Source organism: Pieris rapae, chromosome 21 (genome assembly GCF_905147795.1).
Source record: "Pieris rapae chromosome 21, ilPieRapa1.1, whole genome shotgun sequence".
Lineage (NCBI taxonomy): Eukaryota > Metazoa > Arthropoda > Insecta > Lepidoptera > Pieridae > Pieris > Pieris rapae.
Window position 1 is genome coordinate 4631708 of NC_059529.1, and position 25602 is coordinate 4657309.

The window sequence follows — 25602 nt, forward strand, 5'->3', positions numbered from 1 at the left end:
CTTAATTCTATATATGTTAATGGTAACTCAAGTGTAATTAAATTGTTTTTTAGCCATCAAACCAAGTAAACTGAGTTTAGCCCAATTAAGATTTTTTTTTTATAAAATATGATATTAAATAAAAGTAAAATAATACAACACAATATACATTTTTTTATTAGTAATATAGGTCAATCTTAGAAAAATCTGAATATTTTTCTCTTAAAATCTTTATGAATTACCATCAAAAAATGTCTGAAAACTCTCCTTCCAAAACTCCAAGTAAGTCGGCTTCATTTATTTCATTACTCGGTGAAAAATCAAATCCTGAAACACACATTTTTGTCAGTATGTTTTATGAATTTTTAAAGGTAATTTTATGTAAAAGTACTTGCTAATAAGCTTTAAATGGTTTGGCCTCTGCACTTGCTATTGAGGTCACATTGAAATAAATAAAATATGTGTGATTTAGCTATTTCATTAAATATTGAAGTTATATTTTTTAACACCTTAAATACGCTGTACTAATATTATAGAGCTAAGTTTGATAAAAGTAGTTTCTGGTATTATTGAACTGAAAGTTGATAAAATAGCTATTTAATTTTACCTATGAAATTGACAATAATCTCACCTGTATATTGCTTTTCATGTTTAATCAGTGTTAAATCTTCATTTACTATCTTTACAAACCCATCAGGTAATTCTTCAGTCTCATCTACAATAGTATTGCTGTATATATGAGAAATATTCTGTATTGTAATATTGAGATAATGCTTCTTGAATGCGCTACCAGTTGTCAGAACTGTAGGTTTATGTAATACTAAAGCACAATACTCCGATATAAAGTAGGGTGAGAAATGCAACCAGGCATCTCTATGTAATGTACATTTTATGTGCCCTGTAAAAAAAACCAAACTAAAAAAATTTATAAAGCAAGTTTTATTTTAGGCAAAAGATAAAACCAAAATTTTACTCAAAATAGGCCAGTTATTATGCATTTCTTTGATTTGGGTATCTTATAATGCTTACAATAAGGCAATATAGGACAATTGTACCATTGCATGTATAATTAATATAAAAAAATACCTGTTGTATCTCTCAATGTTATTAAAGGGTCAATTGCAGATCTATCAATTGATTCAATTAATCCTCTCACAATTTCTGCTTTTCTTCTCCTCAGATTCCCAGTCAATGCTTGTTGTTTAATTACTTTTATTGTATTGCAACTAAAATTGCTGGTATCTTCTAAAAGTCTCTTCCATAAGGGTGTTTCAAATATTCCCCCATTAAGATAATTTTGTGATGTAGCTATATCCTGTAGAATTAAAAAAAAATTGTATGGGATATAAGGCAACCTAATAAAAAAACCTAAGCTTTTTAACATACATCATACCAGATTATTTTATGGATAAAGTAGCCAGTAACTCTCAAGGGGTCTAGGTAGATTTATGATTAGAGTCAATGTTATAGTGCCTTCATATAATACTCACCTGAGATAAAAGTTCAATTTGGCAAATAGCATCATCTTTTGTTTCTTCCAAGGTTCCTGTAAGTAATCCAGCAGGTCCTGGAAATTTCCTTTTGTTCTTGTGATCAAAGTGGGAGTCTATAAGTTTTCGTTTAGTATGTTTTGGTGACGAATTACTATCAAATAAGCAAGGATTTACATGAACATCTTTTTTTAGTGCAGGTGCTATATTTTCATGATTCCCCACTTTTAGAGTATCTTCAGGCGATAGGATTCGTTTTTGTGTATCATCGACCTCTTTAAAGTCTAGCTGCGATAGTACCTACAAATACATAAAAAATATACTTAAAACAAAGTCCTCTAAAGTTGTGTGTTTACACATTGTTTGCACGTTTACCTCATCGTAATCATCAGATTCAAACATTGCGCAAAATTAAAAACCTTTATAATTTGACTTTCGAGTTAAAGAAATCTAAAATATAGAATTAGCAACGTACGTATTTATATCATCTATTATATATTTACTCTATCTAATTCAATTTTAAAATCATAATTATGAACAAGATATATACAAATTACAAGTTCTACCAATTACCAAATAGATTAAATTATAAAATATAAATGGTAAAGATTCCAGGTTTAAAATCAAATTTTAAGAATTTGTAGACAATAATAATGTTATTGTCCATAGAGTGTACATCGTGTTGTCAGTTGTGTAATGTGTTGTGTTGCGTTGCGCCAGATGCTTGTATGTTTAATGCAATAAAACATACCTTGTCATTTTGAGTTGATTATGTTTTTTTTATCATAAATTAATACTTTAAAATATTTTTAAATTTGTTAAATGTATAAATGGCTTTCGATGCATTTGATCCTTTACAAAATGTAACTGTTAATTTCACAGAAGATCAATTATCAGATATAAAAGAATGGTTTGTGGTAACTGCAAAACCAAGACTAACAATAAATGAAGGAAACCCAATAAATGTTGTAACAATTGAAGAATTTAGGGATTTTTTAGGAAAAAAAATGTAGGTAATGCATAATGGAATTATACCGCAACATCGCTAATACAAAGAGTAAGATTGCTATATCTGTACCGTGTATATTAAAGTACTTAGCCCTAGGCAAAAACTGAAATAGTTCGATAACACCATGAACACAACTGATTATATTTTATTCTATGTCCAAACTGCTGATCAGATTTGACCGTGCACATTATAAAAGAGCCTGGTGCCCATGCGCCAACATAGTCTAGGCTTGCTTTAATATATGCGATGATAAAAGTAACGTCAAGATGTATGAAGAAACAAAATATTATATACCTAGTGTTTCTCTTAGATTTCATCGAAGAAGTTTTCACTACCCTTCCTATGGAGAAATAATGGAAGAGGCCGAAAAATTAAAAGCCGGAATAACGAGAATGCTGATGTATGATCAAGTAGTGTATATGTTAAATAAATGGACCATGGTGCCTGACTTAAAGCATGAATTACGACTGGCTTTCAAGGTTTTTATCCTTAAGTAAAGTTTTAGTATATACAATTTACTTAAATTATGAACAAATACCTATTTCCATCTGTTGCCATCAAAATATGTCACAGAAATACTGCAATTAATGTTCTCACATCGAAGGAGTCAGGAAAAAAAGGGATAAATTGATAGAGCGTTTTGTATCATCATTTCTACTCAATCTATAAAAAATACATAGGTAAAGTAGTTATTACATTTGTTTATTATAATAAAAACTAAATGCGCACTTGTGAGAAGCATAGTTCCGTGGAATGGGCGTGAAACAAATGTTTAAATGCTTCAACCGTTTCATTAATTTATGCTTTACAAAAATGCGTTTAATATTAATACTTTAAAGTTATCCGTTTTACAGGTATTTGATACAGAAAACAGAGATTTTTTGGATATTGAAGAATTAAAGATGATTATTACTGGATATGGTAATGTGTTTAATGAATCTGAAACTATAGAGATACTGCGAGACGCAAATGTATCTGGAAATGGAAATGTTTTTTACAACAATTTTGTTGATAGTCTTTTCAGTTTAGCACCAGAGCTTAAAGAAATTAAGGTACACTTTGAATATTAGACTAATTACGTTATATCGTATAGAATAACATATCAGAGATACATACTAAGATTGGAAGATAAATAACTAGTAAACATTTTAGGTATAATTTTGAAAGTTTGCAGGCAGAATATTTATATGAAGACCCCGAAGAAGATCCAAGTGTTCCCCCTGAGCCTGTCATTGAAAATATAGTGGCAACCCCAACGCAAAACATAACTGAGGGGGCACAATCTACTCCTGGCGAAGCTGCGCAACCAGCTCCTCAGAATCCTTCAACCGATAAAAAGAAAGAAAAAAAGAAATGATAAATGTGCTAAATTAAATAATGTTGAAAACAATTTTAAATATTTTTTTTCTTCAATATTCTAGCATAATATACAAATCATTATCTCTCTCTTTAGTCGGCAGCTCATTTCTGAGCGTCGTGGTCAGCAACGAAACATTTAGCGCGGACTATCTGCTTCCACCGGTTTCTGTCCAGCGCTTCTCTTATAACATTGTATAGCTTTGAAGACGATGAGTCTTTCACTTGATCGGTCCATCTGGTTGGTGAACGGCCACGTGATCTTTTGCCTTCTGTGTTACCAACCACGATCAGCTTCTCCAAGTTCTCATCGCCTTTGCGCATTGTGTGGCCGAAATACGATACGATTCGCTGTAGGCATACGGTAGACAAGCGAGTTCGTATGCGAAGTTGGGTCAGGATTGATGTGTTGGTGCGCTTCGCAGTCCACGGTATTCTGAGCATTCGCCGCCAGCACCACATCTCAAAGGCATCGATTCTTTGTCGTTCTCGAGCCAGGATGGTCCACGTTTCTACTCCATACAGGAAGATAGGGAAAACCAGAGCCCGTATCAGTCTTATTTTAGTTTTGATGCCAATTCCTCTTTTCTTCCAGATGTTGCCTAAACGTGTCATGGCATCCTTAGCCATGCCGATTCGCCTTTTTATTTCGGGGACAGAGCTGCCGTCGTTGGAGATCTGGGATCCAAGATATATAAAGCGGTCTACGATATTAATTCCAGGAATGTTACAAGTGACACGTGGAAGCTTACTGGCTCGATCCACTATGTTAGTGGATAGATAGATAGTTAGTTTAGTTTTTGTTCTGTTCACTGCGAGGCCTATGTTTGTGCTTTCTAACTCGAGTCTTTGGAACAGTTCTTCCATATCTTCCATGGATGTTGCCAGAAGAACCGTGTCATCAGCATATCGTAGGTTTGCTATTCTCTTTCCGCCTACTGCAAAACCCTTCTCCCAATTTTCCATTGTCTTCCGAATAATGTACTCTCCATATATGTTAAATAGTGCGGGTGACAGAATGCAGCCCTGTCTCACACCTTTTTTTGTTTGGAACATATTGGAGTATTCAGTGCCCATCCTGATGAAGGAACGGTTTTCTATGTACAAATTCTGTATTAAAGCTACGAGGTGTTCAGGAACTCCCATCTCAAGTAGAACCCTCCATAGTTTATCCCATTGCACATAGTCAAAGGCTTTTGTATAGTCAACAAAGCATAAGATCACGGGAGTGTTGAATTCCCTACTCTTTTCAATGATTTGGCGAATGTAAGGATTTGTTCCCGCGTTCCTTTGCCTCTAACGAAGCCTGCCTGCTCCTCAGGTATTTGTCGGCTAAGGTAGTAATTAAGACGTCGGTTAATTACATGGAGAAGGATCTTACTCGCATTAGATATCAATGCTATAGTTCTGTAATTCCCACAGACTTTAGAAGAGCCTTTCTTGTGCAGAGGTATAAACACCGATTCTGTCCAGTCATTTGGCCACCTTCCAGACCGCCAGATGGTGTTGCAGATCTCGATTATAGCCTTTGTACCTCGGTGACCTAGGTTTTTTAATATTTCGGCTGTCACACCATCTTTACTTGGCGATTTGTTGCACTTGAGAGCTTTGATGGCATGCTCAATTTCAGATGGTAGAATATCAGGCTCTTCTGTTGCCCATGAGCTGCTCTTGCTAATCCCTTCAGCGTCATATAGTTCCGCGCAGTAGTTCTTCCAGCGGTCCAACACTTGAGCCACATCTGTAATTAGACGCCCATCTGTACCTTCGATAGCACACGTTCTTGGCTTACGAGTACCAGTCAGTTCTTTTACTTTTTGAAAAAGATATCTGGATTCGTTTTTCAAAGAGTGCTGTTCGATTTCGAGACAGATTTCGTTGATGTGATGTTCATAGTCTTTCCGACAGTAAAGTTGAACCAGACGGCTTAAATCTGCATACCGTTGCTGATCTTCTAGCGAGCGAATACCATTTTCCTTTAGTTCCCGTCTCTCTAGGATGACTTTGGCCGTCTTTGGTGTTATGAAATCTTTCAAATACAAATCATTATATAATCACATAATATATACAATTAGTTACAGTACTCTTTTTCGGTTGTACCTGCATACCGAACGCTATGAAACCGTGGAGGCGATATATCTTAAGCTGTGGTCTGGTGATCATGACGCACAACGCTGCGGTATGCGGTATGCGTTGTCGGACACTCAATCATATGAAAAACGTCGAGAATGTTCTCTTGTTTCGTCGCAGTATGCGTCAGCGGCGAGGGGCAAACGCGGTAAAGTGGGGAGGTGTTCGGTTCAACGCTGCGGTGTGCGTCACTGGGTCAATATGGAATTTTTCTAGCTGCGGCAAAATCAACAGACCAGTGACCACCTCTCCGCAAGGACGCTTCACGCTAAATGCTAATTGCTACGTCGTGACGCTGCGTTGCGGCGCATACCGCAGCGTTGTGCGTCATGATCACCAGACCAAAGCTTTAGCGAGGTAGGAGGAGGTAATCAAATTCGTATATATTAGAAATTATATTAAGTGGTACTGTATTCCTGCTTTTCTCTTTAGGCGTTGTGGTGTCCACTAGTCTTATTAAGTGCGTTGATGTAGTTAGCGATTCATAAAGTATCGTAAAACAATAAATTTAAGTACCTACACCTACCGATATGTATTAATATTTTATATTTTTTTACATGAGAGAAAACAACCCATTCAACACAACTCGTTAAACAAAAAACATACATATTTACTTTAACTGTGGTAACGAAAAACGAAACGAAATTGACAACTAACTGTAGCCTGTAACATCAAACTAATATTGTCAATGTTGGAGAGGAGAATGTAGAATGACATGTACAATTGTACAATTTTCTATTACCAAAAATAATGGTGTCGGTCTGTTGAAGATAAAAAGAGTATTATAAGCTTTAGGAATATTATTAATACCTTAATATTAACTGTAGTTCGTAAATAACTAAATTACCATTATATTATCAGATAATACATTCCTAATTCTAAGCTTTCGCGATACGTATGTAGGTTTTGTGTTTTTATTCGATATTTGTTGTTTATTTTTACACAAAAATGAATCTGGAAGATAATGCAATGGGTTTAACCACTGAACAAACTGACAAAATACTGCAATTTCAAGATTTAACGGGTATTGAGGATATGTCAATATGTAGAGATGTATTGCAAAGACATCAGTGGGACTTGGAGGTAAGATTGCCTTTATTACACATATTGAGGTCAAAGTGCCTGTAAAAACGTTCCAACAACCTTAAAGTACTATGTTTGCACAGAACTTTGTTTATACAGAAAGTCTATGAATGACCCAATTATCTCACTCTTATCTTACTCATAAAAATACAGTCCCTAAACAATTCTTGTTACAGGTAGCCATACAAGAACAGCTAAATATTAGAGAAGGTAGACCTTCTGTGTTTGCAACTGAGGCACGGGCTCCACCAGTAGTCCATGATCACATAGCACAACAAGTGTTTACCGATGACTCACCAGAAGGTCCTGGTGGAGTTACAGGCCTCTTCCGCTATGTAGTCAATCTAGTTGTATCTGTGTGTTATAGTACAATATCCTCTGTATTGAACTTATTGTTAAGTTTCATAAGGAATGATGATAGAAGATGTAAGTACCTAAGTGCATTATTTAATTTGAAGAAAATATAATAAATATCAGAAAAATTAAAATTATTAAATAAAAACCTTATATTGAAGCCCCTGGTAACTTGTACTTTTTACTTTATTATTTTTGTTTGTAAATTTTTAATAGGTAGATTGTCAGAAATCTGTTATTAAGCACAGGCACCATTCCATAAATGTTTGTTATATGCTATATACCAAATAAGCCATTGAAATTGAATAAAAAGCTCGAGTTGAAGGGAATATAAATGAGACACCTTACCACAAAAGAACAGATACCATCTGTCCTTTTGTGTATTCGTTGGCACAGCACTCAACTCTCTACTTATTTTGAGTTTTTGATGGTTTTTTCACATTTGTACTCTTATGATGACCTATATAAAATCCTACATTGCAGTGGTAACGGATCCACTTGGTGATGTCATGGGCTTTATCAACAGTTACACCACCAGATACAACCCACATCCTGTCTTCTACCAAGGCACATATGCTCAGGCTCTTAATGATGCCAAAAATGAACTAAGGTTCCTTATTGTATACCTACATTCAGAGTCAGCAGCAGAGACGCAAAACTTTTGCAGGTAAAATAGTATTCATGAATTATTTTGTGTCAACTTAGTTGCTTAGTTATTTTATCTGCAATATCACTTAACTAGATTTGTAAAAAAGAAAAAAAATCTGTCATATATTCTTGAGACAATTCATATTTGTTAGACAATAATTTTATATTATCTGGGATTCTAATTAGAATTCAGACCTCCTGGTTATTTTCAGATTGTAATGTTATTAAATCTTAAGTTTGTTCCATAAATATGAATTAAGTTAAATATTTCAGAAGACAAACTTTTTACTGTACTTGAACATTTTTATTAAATTTTAACACATTAATCACTATTACATTTAAGTTACAAACCTATTATTAACATAGACATTAATATCAGCTATTCTAAACTTAATTTATCTTATGTGTTTGTAGCTATTACTACATTATTACTTAAATATTTCAGGAATACACTGTCAGATCCTGATGTGATCAGCTTTATAAACACACATGCCCTGTTTTGGGGCTGTTCTGTGGACACATCAGAGGGATGGAGAGTAGCTCAATCTGTGGGTGGGCGACGCTACCCATTGTTATGTCTAGTCTGTGTTCGCGATCACAGGATGACAGTTGTCGCTAGAAGCGAAGGCTCCTGTTCACCACAGCAACTAATTAATAGATTACAGAGAATTGTATCTGAGAATGAACCTTATTTAAACGCGGCAAGGGCTGATAGGTGAGTAACTATTGCTTCTTTATCTATTCCTATACATTGGTGAAATAATATCGTAATAGTACCTATTTTCCATCATATTTTAGAGTGTGCAGAAAGAGAATGGTTGTGGCCAATTATGCAAACTAAGATAAATGTTATTCGCAAAGTGTCATCATTATTCATAAAGATCTAAATTCTAATATATTAATTTCTCGTGTCGCGGTGTTTGTAGTTAAACTCCACCGAAATGGCTTGACCGATTCTCTTGAAATTTTGGGTATGTCTGAGAATCGGGCAACATCTATGTTTTATCCCCCTAAATGTTAAGGATAGTCCACCCCTAAATGTGTTTTTTTTAATTTTTCGATATTTTTATTATATTTTTTTATGATACAGCATTAAAAAATACATACAACCCCTAATTTTTACCCCTCTACGATCAACTCTTATAATTTATACTATATTATTAATTATTTATATATTAAATGATATATATGGGAAAACGATGTTTGCCAGGTCAGCTAGTTATATATACTTTTATTTTTACTTGTCAAAATCTGAGATGGAACATTTTAGGTAATACATATAACAAAAAAGGTATCCTAACACTGCTGCCAGCTTAAACCCCGGATGGTTCCTTTCTGTCACACCTTAGGTAGCCTAGCTTTCATCATAATTTATACCATCACTGTTCATTCCACTTCCTCATATTCAGATCTTTATAATCCAATAAATGTTGCACTCTCTGAAATTGAGTGATTTAATTCAGAGAAAATTTACTTTGATGTATTCAATTTAGGTTGTCATAATTTTTCAATCAGATGTTCCTTATATTCCTGTCATGTTAACACAATTTTATAATGATTTTATTAGATTTAGTCAATGCCAGCTTGGAAATTTGATTACTCAAGGCATATTAAATAACATTTTTCATTTCCTTTGTCAGAGTGGAACGCGAGGTGACAGCACGTTTGCGTGCTTCCCAAGACGAAGCATATGCGGAGTCTTTGGCCGCTGACCAAGAGAAAGAGAGACGTCGGGCCGCCGAGAGGGAAGCCAGGGCCCAGAGGGAACAGGACGACTTGAACAAGCGCCAACAGGAGGAGAGGAGGAAGCAGGAGGTAGGTTTTTCTACTGTGACCATAATTATGACAGATTCAGACAGTACAGTGATGATCATCGAAATCACTTGATTTTGTTTTTTGTTTAGTTATCTGTGGTGTTTTCAAGAACACTTTTATTAAATATTTTATTCTATGGCTCTCATTAATAGATCTTTTTTATGTGTTAAATGCTATATATCGATCCTACTATTGCAAGTAATTTTACCACAAAATGTTTTTAAGTTGCTGATATTGAACGTATATGCAGCGTGTACGTTCTATTAAACCGACTTTAAAAACTCAAAGATAACGTAATTATACTGTATTATATAACGCATTTATTGTTTTTTACAATAATGGGTAATAAATTTTGTGAAAAAAATTGTTAGTCTCTTCAAATACGATTTTATCAATCATTAAATAATCCAAGTGGCGTTACAACCCTTTATAGTACAATATCCGATTGCAGGATATGTGCGCTCATCGGTTATCTTGTTAAAAACGAATTTTTTTTGAGATTTGCCGGTTTTCATACCATGTTTTTTTTAAATCTATTTATCTGATCATCATTGCGTTGTGTATTATGGACTATTATATCGGTAAACTATGTATTAAATTAAATTGGTATGTTTCAGGTGATAGAAGCTCGTGAAACAATGGCTGCTCAACTGCCCGAAGAGCCCAAAGCAGGTCCTGAAGCTATAGCCCTGCTCATAAGACTGCCCACCGGCGAGAGGCTAACTCGACGATTCCTATTCGCTCACACCACTCAGGTATTTTTGGTTTGATAGTGTATTAATTTGATAATATATAAATTTATTTTATATATTATCAAATTAAAACTGAACAATTTACGCTGGCAATACAAATGCCTCCATACAATAAAAGTATATTTTTTGAAATCTAGAAAAGTCGAAAATGAACTTAAATGATTTACAATAAACCGTAGGTTATTGAAAATTAATGATAATACCTAGGTTTCAGTGCAATTGCAGCCACGCAAAATGATCCGTCTTTCCGTTTAATGACTTTTAAGCAAAACAAACCATAGTCTCTGGTTGGAAAATGCACCAAATGTTAATAAGCTGCTAATCAATAGTTTCCATCTCGCCATAATTTTTGTTTTCATATAAGTATTACATTGATTTCATAATTCTAAAAATTCTAAAATCTTCAGGCACTGTCTTAAAAAAATAATTAATTATTATAATGTCCTGACTTTAAATATTCCAATTTAAAATACACTTCCAGGATCTATACGACTTCGTGTTCAGTCATCCACAATCACCCGAAGAATTTGAAATAACAACAAATTTTCCAAAGCGCGCCATTTCTCGCGGTCCTTCAAAACTTATTGACGTGGGCTTGAAAGATCGTGACGTTCTATTTGTTAACGATGTCAATGCATAACCTACAGATTTGTCTATGCTACCATAGATATTTTAATTGTAAATAAATTCTTTTTCCTGCCTGTGTTATTATTTTTAAAAATGCATATTTAAATTTAGAATCCATCTAAAACAATTTTATTGGCGTTTAAATTATTCGTAGTTGTACCATGGTCTAAACAAAATAGAGAGGAGAGAGAGAAGAATTTATTTACTTTGATGTGTTAAACGTATACATGCCCCCATAATGCTCTAAAAGTTTCGCGTACATTGATTTATCTAAATGTTATATTTTTAAGTTAATAAAGTTACATTGTTTGGAAAGTCATTTTTAATTTTTCTAGAAATGGGTGATTTTACATTCATTGGTGGTGACACTTACATTGAAATAAGTCTATACATAATATATGTAAATATGAATAACAATGATATTAAGACTAGTATTTTAATTTTTACTGCATAATACTTTGGGTCTTATTTTGAGAGCGAGAGAATAAATAATAATATAGAATTAATTATTATTTTATTCTTTCTTATTATCCGAAGGCTTATCTTTTTATAAAGATTTGTTTTCCAAGTTCAGAGGGCTTAGTCAAAAGTTATGTAGAAATCTAAAACTAAATTTGCATGATAATAACAGTTTGCGTCGACAAATTTAGTTTTGTTTCTACATACAGTACTGTTAAGGCATCTTGACTAAGGCACCAAGTCTATTCGGAACATTTGGTAAAGAATGGATGATAAAAAAATTTACAGCATCATCCAATTTTCTATTAATTTCGAATTCCACAACCTCAAAGAGGGCTTAAACTAGCTCTACATTCAAAAATATTTATTCTCTATTGAAAAATTTTGCTTAAGTCACGATATTTTTTGCAGAAATTTTAAACTTTTCAGATATAGCGCCATCTATATATTTCATTATTTTCACTATTTTCATTATTTATGAATCAAGATTTTAATTTTTATCTAATTTTATATATATCTAAAAAAGGATAAAAGACATTAAATAATGCTTAGAAACCTTACATATACATATGTGTATGTCAATCTACGTAATCGGAGATATTGTAACATGATTTTCTACTTAACGCGTTTTTAGAGCTAATTTATTTTAAGGCTAAAATTGTCTCCTGTGCCTTTATAAATTGAGGATTCGGAATCCAGGACAGGGATTTTAAGTTTATATGTACCGGTAAATAAGAACTACTATCAGACTTTAGTTTTTTTTCTTTGAAATAAAAAAACCTTTTTACTTATAAAATTTAAAAATCGAACTGATTTCGTTTTAATTGTATTTGACTGTTTGTCTTTGAAAATTAAGATTACGTTTAAATTTTGAATTTCGAAGCCGAACTTGTTTTAAATTTTAATTAATGGTAGAAAACGTTAAAGATAAGCATATAGCATCGATGTGTAGATTGTCAATTAATTTCGTTAAAATTCTTTATAACCTGAAAAAAATTAAATGATTTTCAATAAGTTCCCTGTTAGTATATTTACTGTCATTTGAAGGTATCGAATTGTAAAATACGACGAAATTAGTACATCAAAATATAATTCAATGTAAAAAAAACTACATTTGAATATTGTACAGTAGTTTGTAAGTATATAGTTGTACTTTATTAACTGACCTATCGATTAATTGTGTTTTCTTGTAACTTGCGGAAAATAAATGTAAGCAATTTTGGGTTAAAAAATTACGCAACTTGTATAGTAAAGATTATATCTTCACTTATGTTTAGAGGCAACTGCGGCTTAAAATTATATTTTGTTCGCCCGGAAACAAAGAACCCTTAATAAGTGATAGCTACTGCGGGTACCATTGTTGGGTTGTATTGGAAAGTTATTAAATAAATTTCCGTCATTTGGCAATGTTTAATTTGTTTTTAAAAGAACGGTTTTATTTAGTGTAGGCTAGACTATAGTATAAACGGTATTTTAATAGGTTTGTTGAGACAAATTTTGTCACTAAATATTTTCATTATTTTATTTGTTTGTTATGTTAAGAACCTGAGGCTGCGCAACTCGACATATCACTGAAATTGCTATACAGTGGCGAAGTCAGACCAGGGGGTCTAGTCAAGACGGCTTAACAGTACAGTATTATATTTTTTACTTCTTCTAATAACGGCCAGCGCTATTGAAAATGACAGCTACTGTCGACAGTTGGTACCAACTACTAGCTGTCATTTTCATACAAATTTAGTTTTCGTCTTTCTACATACACTACTGTTACGCTGTCTTGACTATACCCCCAGTAAGACTAATCTTTAATACAAGTAGCGGCACGAAACTCTAGCGCTGGCCGTTATTGCACAGAAGTAAAAAATAAGGTACCTGAGGGGGGCTGGCGGAATGAAGAGAGTCGATTGGCTCTCCCGTCGCATTCCGCCCCCGCTTCACGAAGACACATCATTTTAATACAAATTTAGTTTTCAACTTTCTACATACACTACGGTTAAGCCGTTTTGACTAGACCCCCTGTACACATGCGCAGCAATCCCCTCCACATATCGGCCAGCGCTAGGCTTACGTGCCGCTGCCTATACCTATGTTGGAATGTACTCTATATGACGTGTTTCGCCATATCGATAACGCTAATGACGCAAAAATGGAATTTATTGTAGTCGAAATATGTGGCCTCAGGAAAAACTACTAATCGTACTCAGAGTGGTTGCTTACATTATCTCTTATGAGAATGGTGCAACGAAACTGAAAATATTTTTATTATTATCTGTTTTAAGGTCTCCTTTAGCCGCTGTTGGATCTTTAGTTTACTTAGGCGCAAATATAGGGTTTAGATGGCCTGTGGCTTGGAGCGCATCAACATTATTAGCTTGACACCTAAGAAAAATCATATTAGATTATCTCTTATTTGACTCTGAGTTCGGTTAATAGTGTATATTAAATATGTATACGATATCGTTGCTTTATCACATAGTGTGAGGGAATCAAATCAGTTTGTTTTTATAGTTCATATCACCTCGATCCATCAATATTTACACGAATAAAAAGATGTACTTATTCAAAAGAAATTCTACAATACCATATTTTTCTATAGAAAACGACTGATTTGTTGCCACTAGAGTATGCACATGTGTTTTTAGGTGTAAATTCTGTTTACAATTTACTATATATTCATATTTTAATATAAATATTTTATCTAGTAAATGTCAAAACAATTCTAAAATATGCCAAAAAAATATTGCAAGCATAGATTATTTAAAAAATGTCTGGTCGGCCTGTACCTTAAATATCAAGTTTCTATTATTTATTGTTAGATTTATCTATAGTAACTAAAATTTCCTAGTTTCTGGTGTGTATTTTAAAAATGTCTACGCGTTACATCATTCATCATCGTATGGAATCCATTCAATGTAATTATTCATAGGTGAATGGGACAACTATTATATATGATATATTAAATTGTAGAACAGAATTAGCACGTTGCTTTTGCATTTCCTTGCTTTATAGTTTTGAATGAATCAGGATTCTTGTGTGGTATACGGTAGTAGGTACCTATGGTGCTGAGAACTACAAGCATTTAATTGTAACTTTTTTTTAATAAAACGTTCCTTTGACATTGTGTTTTATTTTGAGCATTTTATTTCTTGTCAGTAAAGATTTATATAAGCTTAAGAAACACCAAAAGATGTGTTTTAATAGGTAATTGTACAACGCTGTACAATTAATTCAAAGTGCGGATACACTTCAATCACGCTATTATACAATAGGGATTATTATTTCTGTTTTTTAAATAAGATTTCACAAAATTGCCGTAAAATATCGGTTTGTTAGTTTTATCTTTTTCATAGTATGGTTTGAAATGGGGATGAATTAGGTATACAAAAAAACGTTTAATAAATTTATTTATTTTAAAACCAATCCTATACCAAAAAATACAATGTATACTTAACGCAAATATTACATGGAATGTAGGCACTTTTACAATATTTTATATACAACTTATAATTCGTGCTAATACACAAAAATATTAAGTAATAATGTTACAATAAACCTAGGTTGACTATGCAAAATATACGTGCCGTTTCATTATAAATTCGAATTACTTTTGAGTTATTTTTCTATAATATGAAACTATTTCCTCGTATTTAAAAGATTGGAGATTGTTTCCGGCATGTATTTTGAACCTTCCGTACAAAAAACAAAATAATGCCAAAGAGGGTTTTCTACCGTTTGCCAAACAGCGCCATCTAGTTCGTTTCGTGTTCATTTTAATGTTGTACCTAATTCAATAACAAACGTAAATAATAGTATAAAAAAGTAACAAACCCCAAATTAAATTAGCTAAGTCAAATTTGTACTGTGCGAAAAATTTTTAAAGATAGCGTGATATTAATGGATTAATTAGAGGTCTTATAAATATCTCATATAATATATTTTCAGGACAAAACTGGATGGAAAACAATTATTAGTGCTAGGAACTAATCTATTTAGCCTATATACTAATATTTTAAGATCTATAGGTATGTTTTTACTAGTTATTAAACATGAGACAAAGGACTGAGAATTTCGATTTCATAGGTTAGGTCAGATTTTACAATACACCGATTGTAAATGACATATTGACAAAAGACTCAAGACGCCAAATTTAACTCTTACAATAGTTGTCAATTCATTTTTTGAAGTTTGAAATTGACAGTGCGCAAAACGAGATTCTGACTACAGATACGAATAAGAATATGGGCCTGGGGAATATGTTGATTCCACCAAGTAGTATACTGACTAAAAATTTATTTCTTGGCTCCTCTTTTCAGCCTATCTATTACTACCTACTATAATTATTGTACAAAAAAATAAGTTTCTTTTTAATTTGTACAGAAAAACGACGGCTTTTAAAATAATGGTGCCAGTTCTTAAACAATATGTACTAATTATATATAAGGGATAATAAATCAGTATGTACATACATGTTAACTTTCTCTAGCTCGGCAGAATACACTAAAATCAATCTGATTACAGAATAATGTTGGCGTGTTTGAAAATATATTTAATTCACTAGGCCTATTATTTTCATTCTATTATTCAATATGAAAATTAAAACAACAATAATAAAAAATCCATCTATTTTTGTTTATTATACATATTTACATAATTATCATATCCATTTTCGACTAGCTTTAAGTTTTGTCTCACTCAAGGGATGTCCTTATTGGTTTTATACACGGAAAAGATAAAGGTTTATGTGGGTACAAAATACTTGACAGGTTATCTATATGTGAGAAGTAAAATGGTAATACAACTGATATTAGTATAGAAATCTAAGAAAAGCCCTTACAAACCTATCTATTCCGCGATTTTACACATAACTTATTATACTATACATAAATTTTGTCTTTTTATTAGAAGATCATAGAAAAATTGCTTGACGTTTTGCATTTATAAAGTGCGATAAGTCAAAATGTATCTAATTATTCAACTTATTAAAACCAAATAGTATTTAGATCTAACTAACTGTCAAACAAAAATTAAGATACAATTGCAATTGACGTTGAATTTAATTCCCGCCAAAAGATTTCCATAGATCACTAACCAATAAACGCGTGAATAGAATTGTCTTTGACACCAATTTTCTTTAACAAATCTACGCCTGTGTGCGTGAACTCCGTAGGTCCACAGAGACAAGCGAAATGAGCATTTGAATCTTTAGAAATAATTTTATTTAGTATATCTAAGCTGATTCTGCCTTTAAGGCCATTCCACGTTGAACTCGCGTTTGAAAGGATGTGTAGTACTTGTAAGCTGTAAATAAAAAAAATTTAATTATTTATTTGACTAGACAATTTTTGTAGGGTTAACGACACTATCGCCAATTAAGTGGTCACGTGATGTCTTCACCATAGATTTGACATATTGAGTTACGCTTGGCAAATAATTCTCTACGTATAGGGCTCATTTTGTGTTTGTTAAATCAATATTTTTCTTTATACGATAGACTTCTGTCTCCAGGCCCAAACAATGTTTGTTTTACCGGAATAGAACCTGGAAATATATATATGTATATACACGAATATATGTTTACCGATCATCCTGTTGAACATATTCTTCTAATTTTGTTTTGAAAAGTATGTCTTCTTCTGTCTTGTTGAAGAATATTAAATGTACTCGTTCGCTGAAAAGAGAGACGTTCAATAAAATTTAATTTCACGCTTGAAAGATTAGAAGGGACCTAATTGCCAAAGACAAGGACTTTTATTGCGTACTTAAGGGTTTCTTTTTTAATGGAAATTCATACAATATAAAACTTTTCGTCGCAGTAGAATGATAACCCCGTGTGTCCAAAGAACTAATCATTACAGCATTACGGCGACTTCTAAGCTTAAACAGAACCGATCTCAAAACAATGATAGGGACAATTACGGGCCATTGCCTTAATAAACATCTAATTGTCCTGGGCGCGACAGATAGGCCCATGTGCAGAGGCTGTTTCAGCGCAGAGGAATCAGTCACCCACGTCCTGGAATGCGAGGCTATGGCTAAACAACGAATGGAAATCCTCGGAACAGTGAGATGGCACCGTGAAGCCTGTAAAGTACCCAGGAGACTTCTGTGCTTCTGGAAGGAGCTAGGCTGGGTAAATTAGCCAGGACTTTACGCAAAACGGACCAAATTTGAGTCTAGTTGCGAAAAATGAGTCCACCTACCTAATCTAACCTAACCTACAGCATTACGGCCCGCTGTAAGATATGATCCAGCCATTTTGAATAAAATCCAATTAAAAAAATATTACATTAATATTACATATACTTACGGGCGACAGATCAAAAGATGTATTGCTTCTAAATTATTCTAAATTAGTTAATTCGAGATTATTCCTTCATCTTGCCTATGAATGGCCCGAACGTTAGTTCGGTTCTATTTGAGCTACCGATAACTGGCCAAGCGAAATACTAGCGAATTGCTCGAGCAGTCAAGTTGCTTTGTGATTTTGTGTGCATCTCGAGTGGTTACTAACTATAGGTGTTAAAATAAAATAAATAGAAATGGGTTAATTAGTTTAGGAGTCCATAGCGGACAAACAACGTGATTCGTAATTCGTACATAGTTAGAATATGTATTTTAGAACGTAACCAATACTTAGTTCCTTATTTTGTCATGAGAGGTCCGTCTATAACTTCTTCAATATTTGATAAAATGTTGCACTAATGTCATCTTAGAAAAAAGTGTATTTACCAAACATTCCTTTTATTACATCATCCCCGTGAATCAACATTTAAAATAAAACTTAAATATATATTATTTATATTCTAAATGTAACTTACCATCTCGGATTCGTCCTTGATAACACGAAGCGTATTAAAGATAACATTGGAGTTATACCGGTTCCCGCCGCTATGAGGTATAATATTTTCACTGGTTTTAACTGAAAGTACGGAAATCAATATTAAACTCATGCTATGAAATACTAAGAAAACACCGTGTTTTGTTTTCTCTTAATATGTTTACTTTAGGTTCTTGGTTTCTATTAAAATTTTCGCTCTCTTGCACCCACTTTACAATTGCTTTGATTTAGTAAAAGCAATACTACGTTTGCTAAAAGCAGTGGTCGTGGGTTTGAATCTGTATTCCAATTGTTTAAGTTTTGAGTACATATTAAACGTACGTGAAGATTCATGGTGAACAAATCGGCATGCCTTAGACACAAAAGGACGGCGTGTTTAATGCATACTTGGAAAAATTTACTTTTACAATAAAAGTTTCGTAGTATTTCAACAGCTAGAACGAGCGAAGTTTTCTTTAAATTCTGCTTGATTTAATTACACATTTTAAAAGCCTATTTTATTATTGTTTTGAATCTGTAATTGGTTCGGAGCAACATGTACGGTTCCTGGGTAAATAGCGTGCGTCAAATAATAGAGGATTTTAGTTTTACTCTATACTAACCACTCGCGTGCAATAGTAGAATATAACCGAAAAAATGTAATGTTAATTGCTGTGTAACAGTTGAAGAGAGTACCTACGTCTGACTATACGTAGTGGCGTAAGTACGACGATTAAGGAAATCCCCATGCTTATCAAACTAAGAAAGCCTGACTGAGCAAAATAGGACACTACTATGTAGCAGTAGGGTTACAACATTTTTAGTTATTCATTTATTTACCCTTGGTTGTATGTACAGAAGTATAATACAATTGACATAATTGCCTAAAAATGAGGGCAACTGGCGGCCTTATCGTATTCGAGCGATCTATTCCAGGCAACCATTGTTATGTACCTCTTTTTAGTTAAGCAATAATGTCTCTTAAAAAACACATGATAATTACACAGATATACAAATGAGGCTTAGTCCTAAAAGGTTGTAGCGCCATTGGTGTTTTTATTATAAAGAAATGAAATGTTTTATTTTATTATTAAGATATTAAAAAGGTATTAAATTGATATATTCTACTTAGGAGGCAGGTGCTGCCTACAAATTGTGATTGATGAGTATTTGCGTCATATCTACATTAGTTTATATACACCCAATGCGTCATCGTTAATAGAAATTAAACTATGTTGTTCTTTTATAGAAGAGGGGAGAACGGGAAAAAAGCGCATCTGATGTTAAGTGATACCGCCCCGCCCATGGGCACCCTCAATGCTCTATTCATGATTCTACATTAGTTATTATTTTATTTTATAAGTGACGTTTTAATATTGCTCAGAAGTGTTTATTGTTACAGGGGGGAATGTAAAGGCCGACAACGCACTTGCGAGCAATAGTTATACGATTGAGTCATTATTTGGCAGAAATAAAACAGAAGCAAAGCAGAGTGGAAGTAAATTAAAATTAACATTCAACAGGCTAGGCAAGTAATGAATCGTCATCGATCCAAGTAATCAACTGGCTGAATATCTTTCAGACCGTTATTTAAACATCTAGGCTGTTAATTCAACAGCTAAATAAGCGAGTTGGCTGCGACATATACAATACCGACAATGCAATGTTAAGTAAAAATTAATATTTTAAGATCTTATCTAACTTTTTACTTAAAATAAAAGATAAGTCTTGCAATTAAATAAAAAAGTATCCAGTTAGTTATGAGTCATGTTAGTTATATTAATACCTAAAAATAGCTTACTACAGGTTAATATTTATTGTTCTCAAAGAGCTTCAAACAACTCTGCTCATATTTATGTGTTTCGTTAGAAATAATTAATAAACGTAATAATTAATATTATCAGATTGGAAATGTACTTTTAATGCAAGTGTTAATAAATATATGTACATAGGTAATTACCAAGTTTTTAGGTAAACAGTGAATAAATAAGTTGTATGAAAATTTATTAAAACACATTTAAAACTTTGATCCCCTTGAGAAATAAAAAAAAATATATTCAAAATGTTACCTGCTGTAATCGAAAATTCCCGTAGGACCCCGACAGAGTGATGACGTCACCGAGCCCCAATGACGTCAGATACGGTGAGAGGCTGCCTGATTCGTATCGCTTGACAGCTAACTTCAGACAACTGAATTCATTGCTTGAGTTATCCCATCCGTCCCCAATGGGTGTGTACGATCGGATACATTCGGTATCTAGAAATAATAAGGATTAAACTTAAACGTGTATCCGATTTATATAGATATAGATATTATTAACGTGTATTCGTGGAATTTTTATTTGGATTGAATACAAAAATTATTATGCTAGGGAAGTAATAGAAAAAAATAAATTATCATTCAAAATTCATAAAATAATTATTAAATAGTACATTGCGGTTAAATTATGCTAAAAATTGGTATTTTGTTTTATGTACTCTTTTACAAAATCTTAATGTTTTGAATAAACAAGTGTTTTCGTATAAAAATAAAATTAAGCTGCTTGAATAAATCTAGAAACGAATGCACTGATTTGAATTAGATAAATAATTTTTAGGCTACCAGCTTTCTGTTTTCCAATAATTTCACACATCAATCAAATACAGTTCGATTTATTTAAAAATACATTGAATGCTATAAAGATATTTTTATTTAAATTTTATGATAAACGGTTTTAAAGTAGGTCTAGCGCGCAGATATTTTTGACAGCCAGTGATATCGTCACACAATCTTTTTAATAAAATTTTCTCAATTCAAACCACTTTTTATCCCTTGAGATTATAATATTAAAGAAGGAATTCGTTTCGACCGTTTTTAATTTTACAGATATTTTTCTTTTTCATTAGGACTGCGCGCATTATTACTTTTGACAGCCAGTAATATTCATACAATTCATAATTGATCTCTTTGGTGATTGAAACAGTTTATAACAACTTCCCAATTTATACCAATTTTAATCTCTAGAGATTAAAATATCAAAAGAAAGAATTCGTTTCGCGCGTTTTTACTTTTACAGATATTTTATTTTTAATTAGCACTGCGCACATATTTTTATAAACTGCCAGTAACATCTTCATACAATGTTCGTGGTCGATGTTTAGTCTTCAATGACATTAATTTATAAACAATATCCAAATTCCAAATTCAAACGGAATTTAATCATAGAATCAAATCGTATTGTTTTTTGAATCAGTCTTAACCCGGCCATTAAACTTCGCAGTAGAAAATCTATCACAGATAATATTTAACGATATTTGTATATAGTTAGCATACCTGACTGCTTATGATGTACTCTGACATGGTGCCCCAGTGGTACTATAACCGGGCCGGTAATTGGGGCCAGAGTTATTAAACTTGTATCGTGTGTCACCCTACTAACATCCATCACCCGACATTCCACCTTCATTGGCGTCGTTATCCGTATTGCATCACTGAAAGACGCCTCGCCACACCCTTTCCATACTTTACACTCGGACTTTACTGCTATTACCTTAAAAATAGAGTAATTCATTATAATAATAATAATTTATTTCAAATTTGTTTCACAGAAAAAACATATTTAATTGCGCTAGTTATATAAACAAAATTAGTCAGGTTTATCTGACGCTGAACAAGGTGTGAACCTGTATTTCAGCATACAGCGCCAAACCTTAAATATTTTAGACAAAAATTCTAGCATCAAGCACATGACTCATTGGCGAAACTTATAACTAAAACAGTATAATTTTTTTTTGTAATTTACAATCAATTTAACACGTGATTCTATTACAGTGTGAAGTGTTCAGGTTCTCCCTGTGAGTAAGGTGAGAGGGGGTGTGTGTGTGTGTAAATTGTTATTTACTCAAAAATTAATGTATTATTTCTGTACATAAATAATATAATAAATCAATAAATGCCTTTCAATGTTTATACATTAATCGTGTCGCATATTTTTTTATACAAGTAGTTCTATCTATTCACTTATCACCAAGAGTTCCTCAGTTTTATCGTAATTGACGCTTTGTAACCATTTAGTGACTTCCTTTTTACATAAGACTCTATTACAACTACATATATATATTTAATACTTTATTCACTTTATTGTATGTGTAGGAGCCGAGGAAGGAGATAAATCTTTGTGCAAAAGTAGTTGAGCAATGATGAATTTGTTTAAATACTGTTTCATTGAAGCCAATAATTGGCTATAAGACGTTTGTTGATACATTTTTAGCATTATTATAAAACGTGGAATGTAGGTAGTATCATGCTTGTTACCATAGTAACGATGTTATTAAAATGATTTTATTAATGAGAACTAGAATTATCTTGCTGTCAGCCCTAAATATATAATGAGATCCAAAGAGCCAATAAAATTATCGTAGGGCAACATCGAAAAGTTTTCTATTTTTAAATAGCCTTCAGATATCACAATCAATTTTGACAATGTAAAAAGATAGACACACAAGGAAAATACTATTTCATTCCATATTCAAACACACTAGTCAAACATATTTTATTTACCTCAATTTTCCCGCTCTCTGAATACATTTTTAGCTGAAGTTGATCTTTAAGACTTGCTTCAGGGTCTAGCCTAAATGTTCTAAGCCAACCATCTGTCGCCACTTCAACGGATAGAGTACCATTTGATAACTTCGCAGAGCCACCGGGATTTGTTAAATGCCCTGTATATAAAGAGATAATAAGTTTCGCCGACGTCTGTATCCAATCGAAGCGTAATTGAGCTGGAGTGTCCTTAGATTTATCCGTCTTGGCAGGACTCGCCGCCGCTCGCCGGCTAATCGATACCGGCAAATCGCTGGACTGTATTAAGCTTTGCATAATTTTGCTCGGCGGACTTCCTTTGACATTTTCTTCGCTCTTCGCCGTAATCTTTTTCCGTACCGGCGTTATGCAATTAGCCAAATTCTCCATCGATTTTCTAACTAGCTGAGCTTTTGAAGGCTCTCGTAACTTATCGGTGCGTGATAGAGGCGTGCTGAATAATTCGTCCGCGTCTGGTCTATCGAAAGACAGCGGGCCGACCAAGCATTTTGCTAATAGGGAATCGTAGTTGACCCACGGGTGGACCTTGTCGAAGAGCTCTGTAGCGTCCATTCCGGCTCCGCGCATCAATTCTTCGGGACCTTAAAAGAAATGCTTATCAGGAATTGTATTCTTAGGGTAACGAATTGTCTCATAGCATACATACCTCCAGGGTGATATGGTAAGTAGTGGGTTATGTTGTATACACGTCCGCGTATCGCTAACCATGCATCATCTAAAAAAATATCATGTTTGAAAGTTACTAAAACTAACCTAAAAATTTGGGCCAGTCCTAAATTTATAGCAAGAAAATTCACGTAAGTAATTAAGTATGTTAAATTTACAATAGTGTTAATAGCTTTTTAATATTTAATTTTAACTTTATTTTCTATATTCTAAAAATAGATATTCAAAAGAAATAGTCCCAATTAACCTAAAATATAAATACAAAGACAAATTCAAGTATTTGATTTTATGTTAAGTATGTATTATAAAGAAATTACATTTCGGTGGACTGAGAAATGTTACCAATTTGTGTTCCACCGTAATATACATTTTTGTATTTTTTAATTAATAAATATTGTTATTTATATATAGATTTTACCGAATATTGGTCAGAGAAAACTAATTAAAACTAGTTGTATTACAAACTTCGTAACCATAGACTAAAAGCAGACATTATCTCGGTAATTTAGAAGCCATTTCACACCATAAGACGCCGTATTAAGAGAGAACTTACTTTGAGAATTATGCAATGATAGTTCCGAAGGCGAGACAGGTCTAACTCGTCCACCTACACCTGTTAAATCCTTTCCTGAATTCCCTAAACGAATCCAGTCCATAAGACTGTGGCCTGGTTGCAATGCACATTTGTTTCGAGGGTTGCCTGAAACAAAAATAATAATGTTAGTAGACCATATTGTCTATGTTTAAGAGAACTTTAAACGACACCTTTAATTATAAAATAATACAATTATATAAACATTGGAAATTCTGTAATTATTAATTAAATATTAATACTGAAATATTCCTCTCAAGTATAATTTTTATTTTCTAGTATGGTTAACTCTGTAGTTCTAAGTTCGATTGCCAGTTGTAAATGTTCTATAGATCATAATTGCTTACTAAAACGATAAAGATTTAAAAAAATCACGGAAGTTCGTAAACAATATTTATTACGCAGATTGGTTTATGTTGGAGATATTAACTTTGATGAAAAATCGGTTTCGAAAATAGAACTACTTAAAAAGAAATTTCGTTTTCAGGGGATAAATAGCATAATTTTCTTTCAGGGCCGCAATATAAAACGCCGAAGTTCTCAAGTTTATACTGATAAGTTTTCCCCAATTACGCTGTCCCCGAAGACAGTGATTCATAATCAAATTAATTTGACTCTAGTGGATTTGTTTACGTAATTGTTATAGCGAAAATGTTTGATTTGTATTAATTTTTTCCACAAAGAAATAATACAAATCGACATTAACTCTGTAGGATCTCGTATGAACTGGGACCAGATTTTGTTTGATTTTGCGTTTCCTGACATTTGTGTTTGTGTTGCATATGGTATCGAGCTTAGGATGAAAATATTAAACCTTAAATTTGACATGAAGTAGAGGGTTAATAGTTTTATTTAAGCATTATCCAGATGTATACAACAAAACAAAAATCATAGACTACAAAATAAAAGTAAAACATCAAATAGATTACGACATAACTTTGACAATTGACTTTCATATTTACGTTCGCAGGAAAACGTCAACAATTGTTCTGGTATATTGGCGTCAAAGTCAAGAATTATTGCAACTGAAATAATTACACCCATAAAACATTGTTTTAAATATTATCCAGACCGTTAAAACTTTTAATTAAATTATAAAGCCAGTTGAAATTTTACGTAATTGGTCATCATTATTGTTCATGACAGACGAGTCTTGAACCTGGATCGGTTTTATAAGGCCTTTTGACCTAAAACTTTTTTGAAACGAAAACAACCGCGTAATTAACCTCAAAAAGCTGTAAAC

General features: G+C 32.9%; 4 protein-coding genes across 7 annotated transcripts in view; 2 read left to right on the forward strand and 2 right to left on the reverse strand.

Annotated features, from left to right (window-relative positions):
• Positions 1-133: 133 nt before the first annotated feature.
• LOC110998123 (homologous recombination OB-fold protein) lies at positions 134-2050 on the reverse strand. Its single transcript, XM_022266586.2, has 5 exons — positions 1845-2050; positions 1470-1769; positions 1066-1294; positions 611-877; positions 134-306 (listed from the first exon to the last, which is right to left on the reverse strand). Exons 1-5 carry the CDS (start codon positions 1869-1871, stop codon positions 224-226), a joined length of 906 nt encoding a protein of 301 aa, XP_022122278.2. The 5' UTR covers positions 1872-2050; the 3' UTR covers positions 134-223.
• A 178-nt stretch (positions 2051-2228) lies between these two features.
• Positions 2229-3840, forward strand: LOC110998129. Its single transcript, XM_022266590.2, has 4 exons — positions 2229-2478; positions 2789-2957; positions 3333-3530; positions 3653-3840. The coding sequence occupies exons 1-4, from the start codon at positions 2300-2302 to the stop codon at positions 3833-3835; spliced, it is 729 nt and encodes a 242-aa protein (XP_022122282.1). The 5' UTR covers positions 2229-2299; the 3' UTR covers positions 3836-3840.
• Positions 3841-6666: 2826 nt separating this feature from the next.
• Positions 6667-14818, forward strand: LOC110998109 (FAS-associated factor 2). The gene is made up of 7 exons (XM_022266569.2): positions 6667-7047; positions 7224-7473; positions 7885-8068; positions 8495-8764; positions 9690-9864; positions 10482-10619; positions 11098-14818. The coding sequence occupies exons 1-7, from the start codon at positions 6913-6915 to the stop codon at positions 11254-11256; spliced, it is 1311 nt and encodes a 436-aa protein (XP_022122261.1). The 5' UTR covers positions 6667-6912; the 3' UTR covers positions 11257-14818.
• A 1618-nt stretch (positions 14819-16436) lies between these two features.
• LOC111002162 (cytochrome b5 reductase 4) overlaps positions 16437-25602 on the reverse strand; it is a 44437-nt gene continuing 35271 nt past the window's right edge. For all 4 annotated transcript variants that reach the window (XM_045632936.1, XM_045632935.1, XM_045632937.1 and 1 more), the window contains 8 exons: positions 24321-24467; positions 23748-23816; positions 23060-23682; positions 21833-22049; positions 20589-20776; positions 18521-18621; positions 17281-17370; positions 16437-17000 (listed from right to left, as the gene is read on the reverse strand). In XM_045632936.1, coding sequence (XP_045488892.1) covers positions 16787-17000; positions 17281-17370; positions 18521-18621; positions 20589-20776; positions 21833-22049; positions 23060-23682; positions 23748-23816; positions 24321-24467 — 1649 coding nt within the window. In that variant the 3' untranslated portion in view covers positions 16437-16786. The remainder of the gene's footprint in view (positions 17001-17280; positions 17371-18520; positions 18622-20588; positions 20777-21832; positions 22050-23059; positions 23683-23747; positions 23817-24320; positions 24468-25602) is intronic.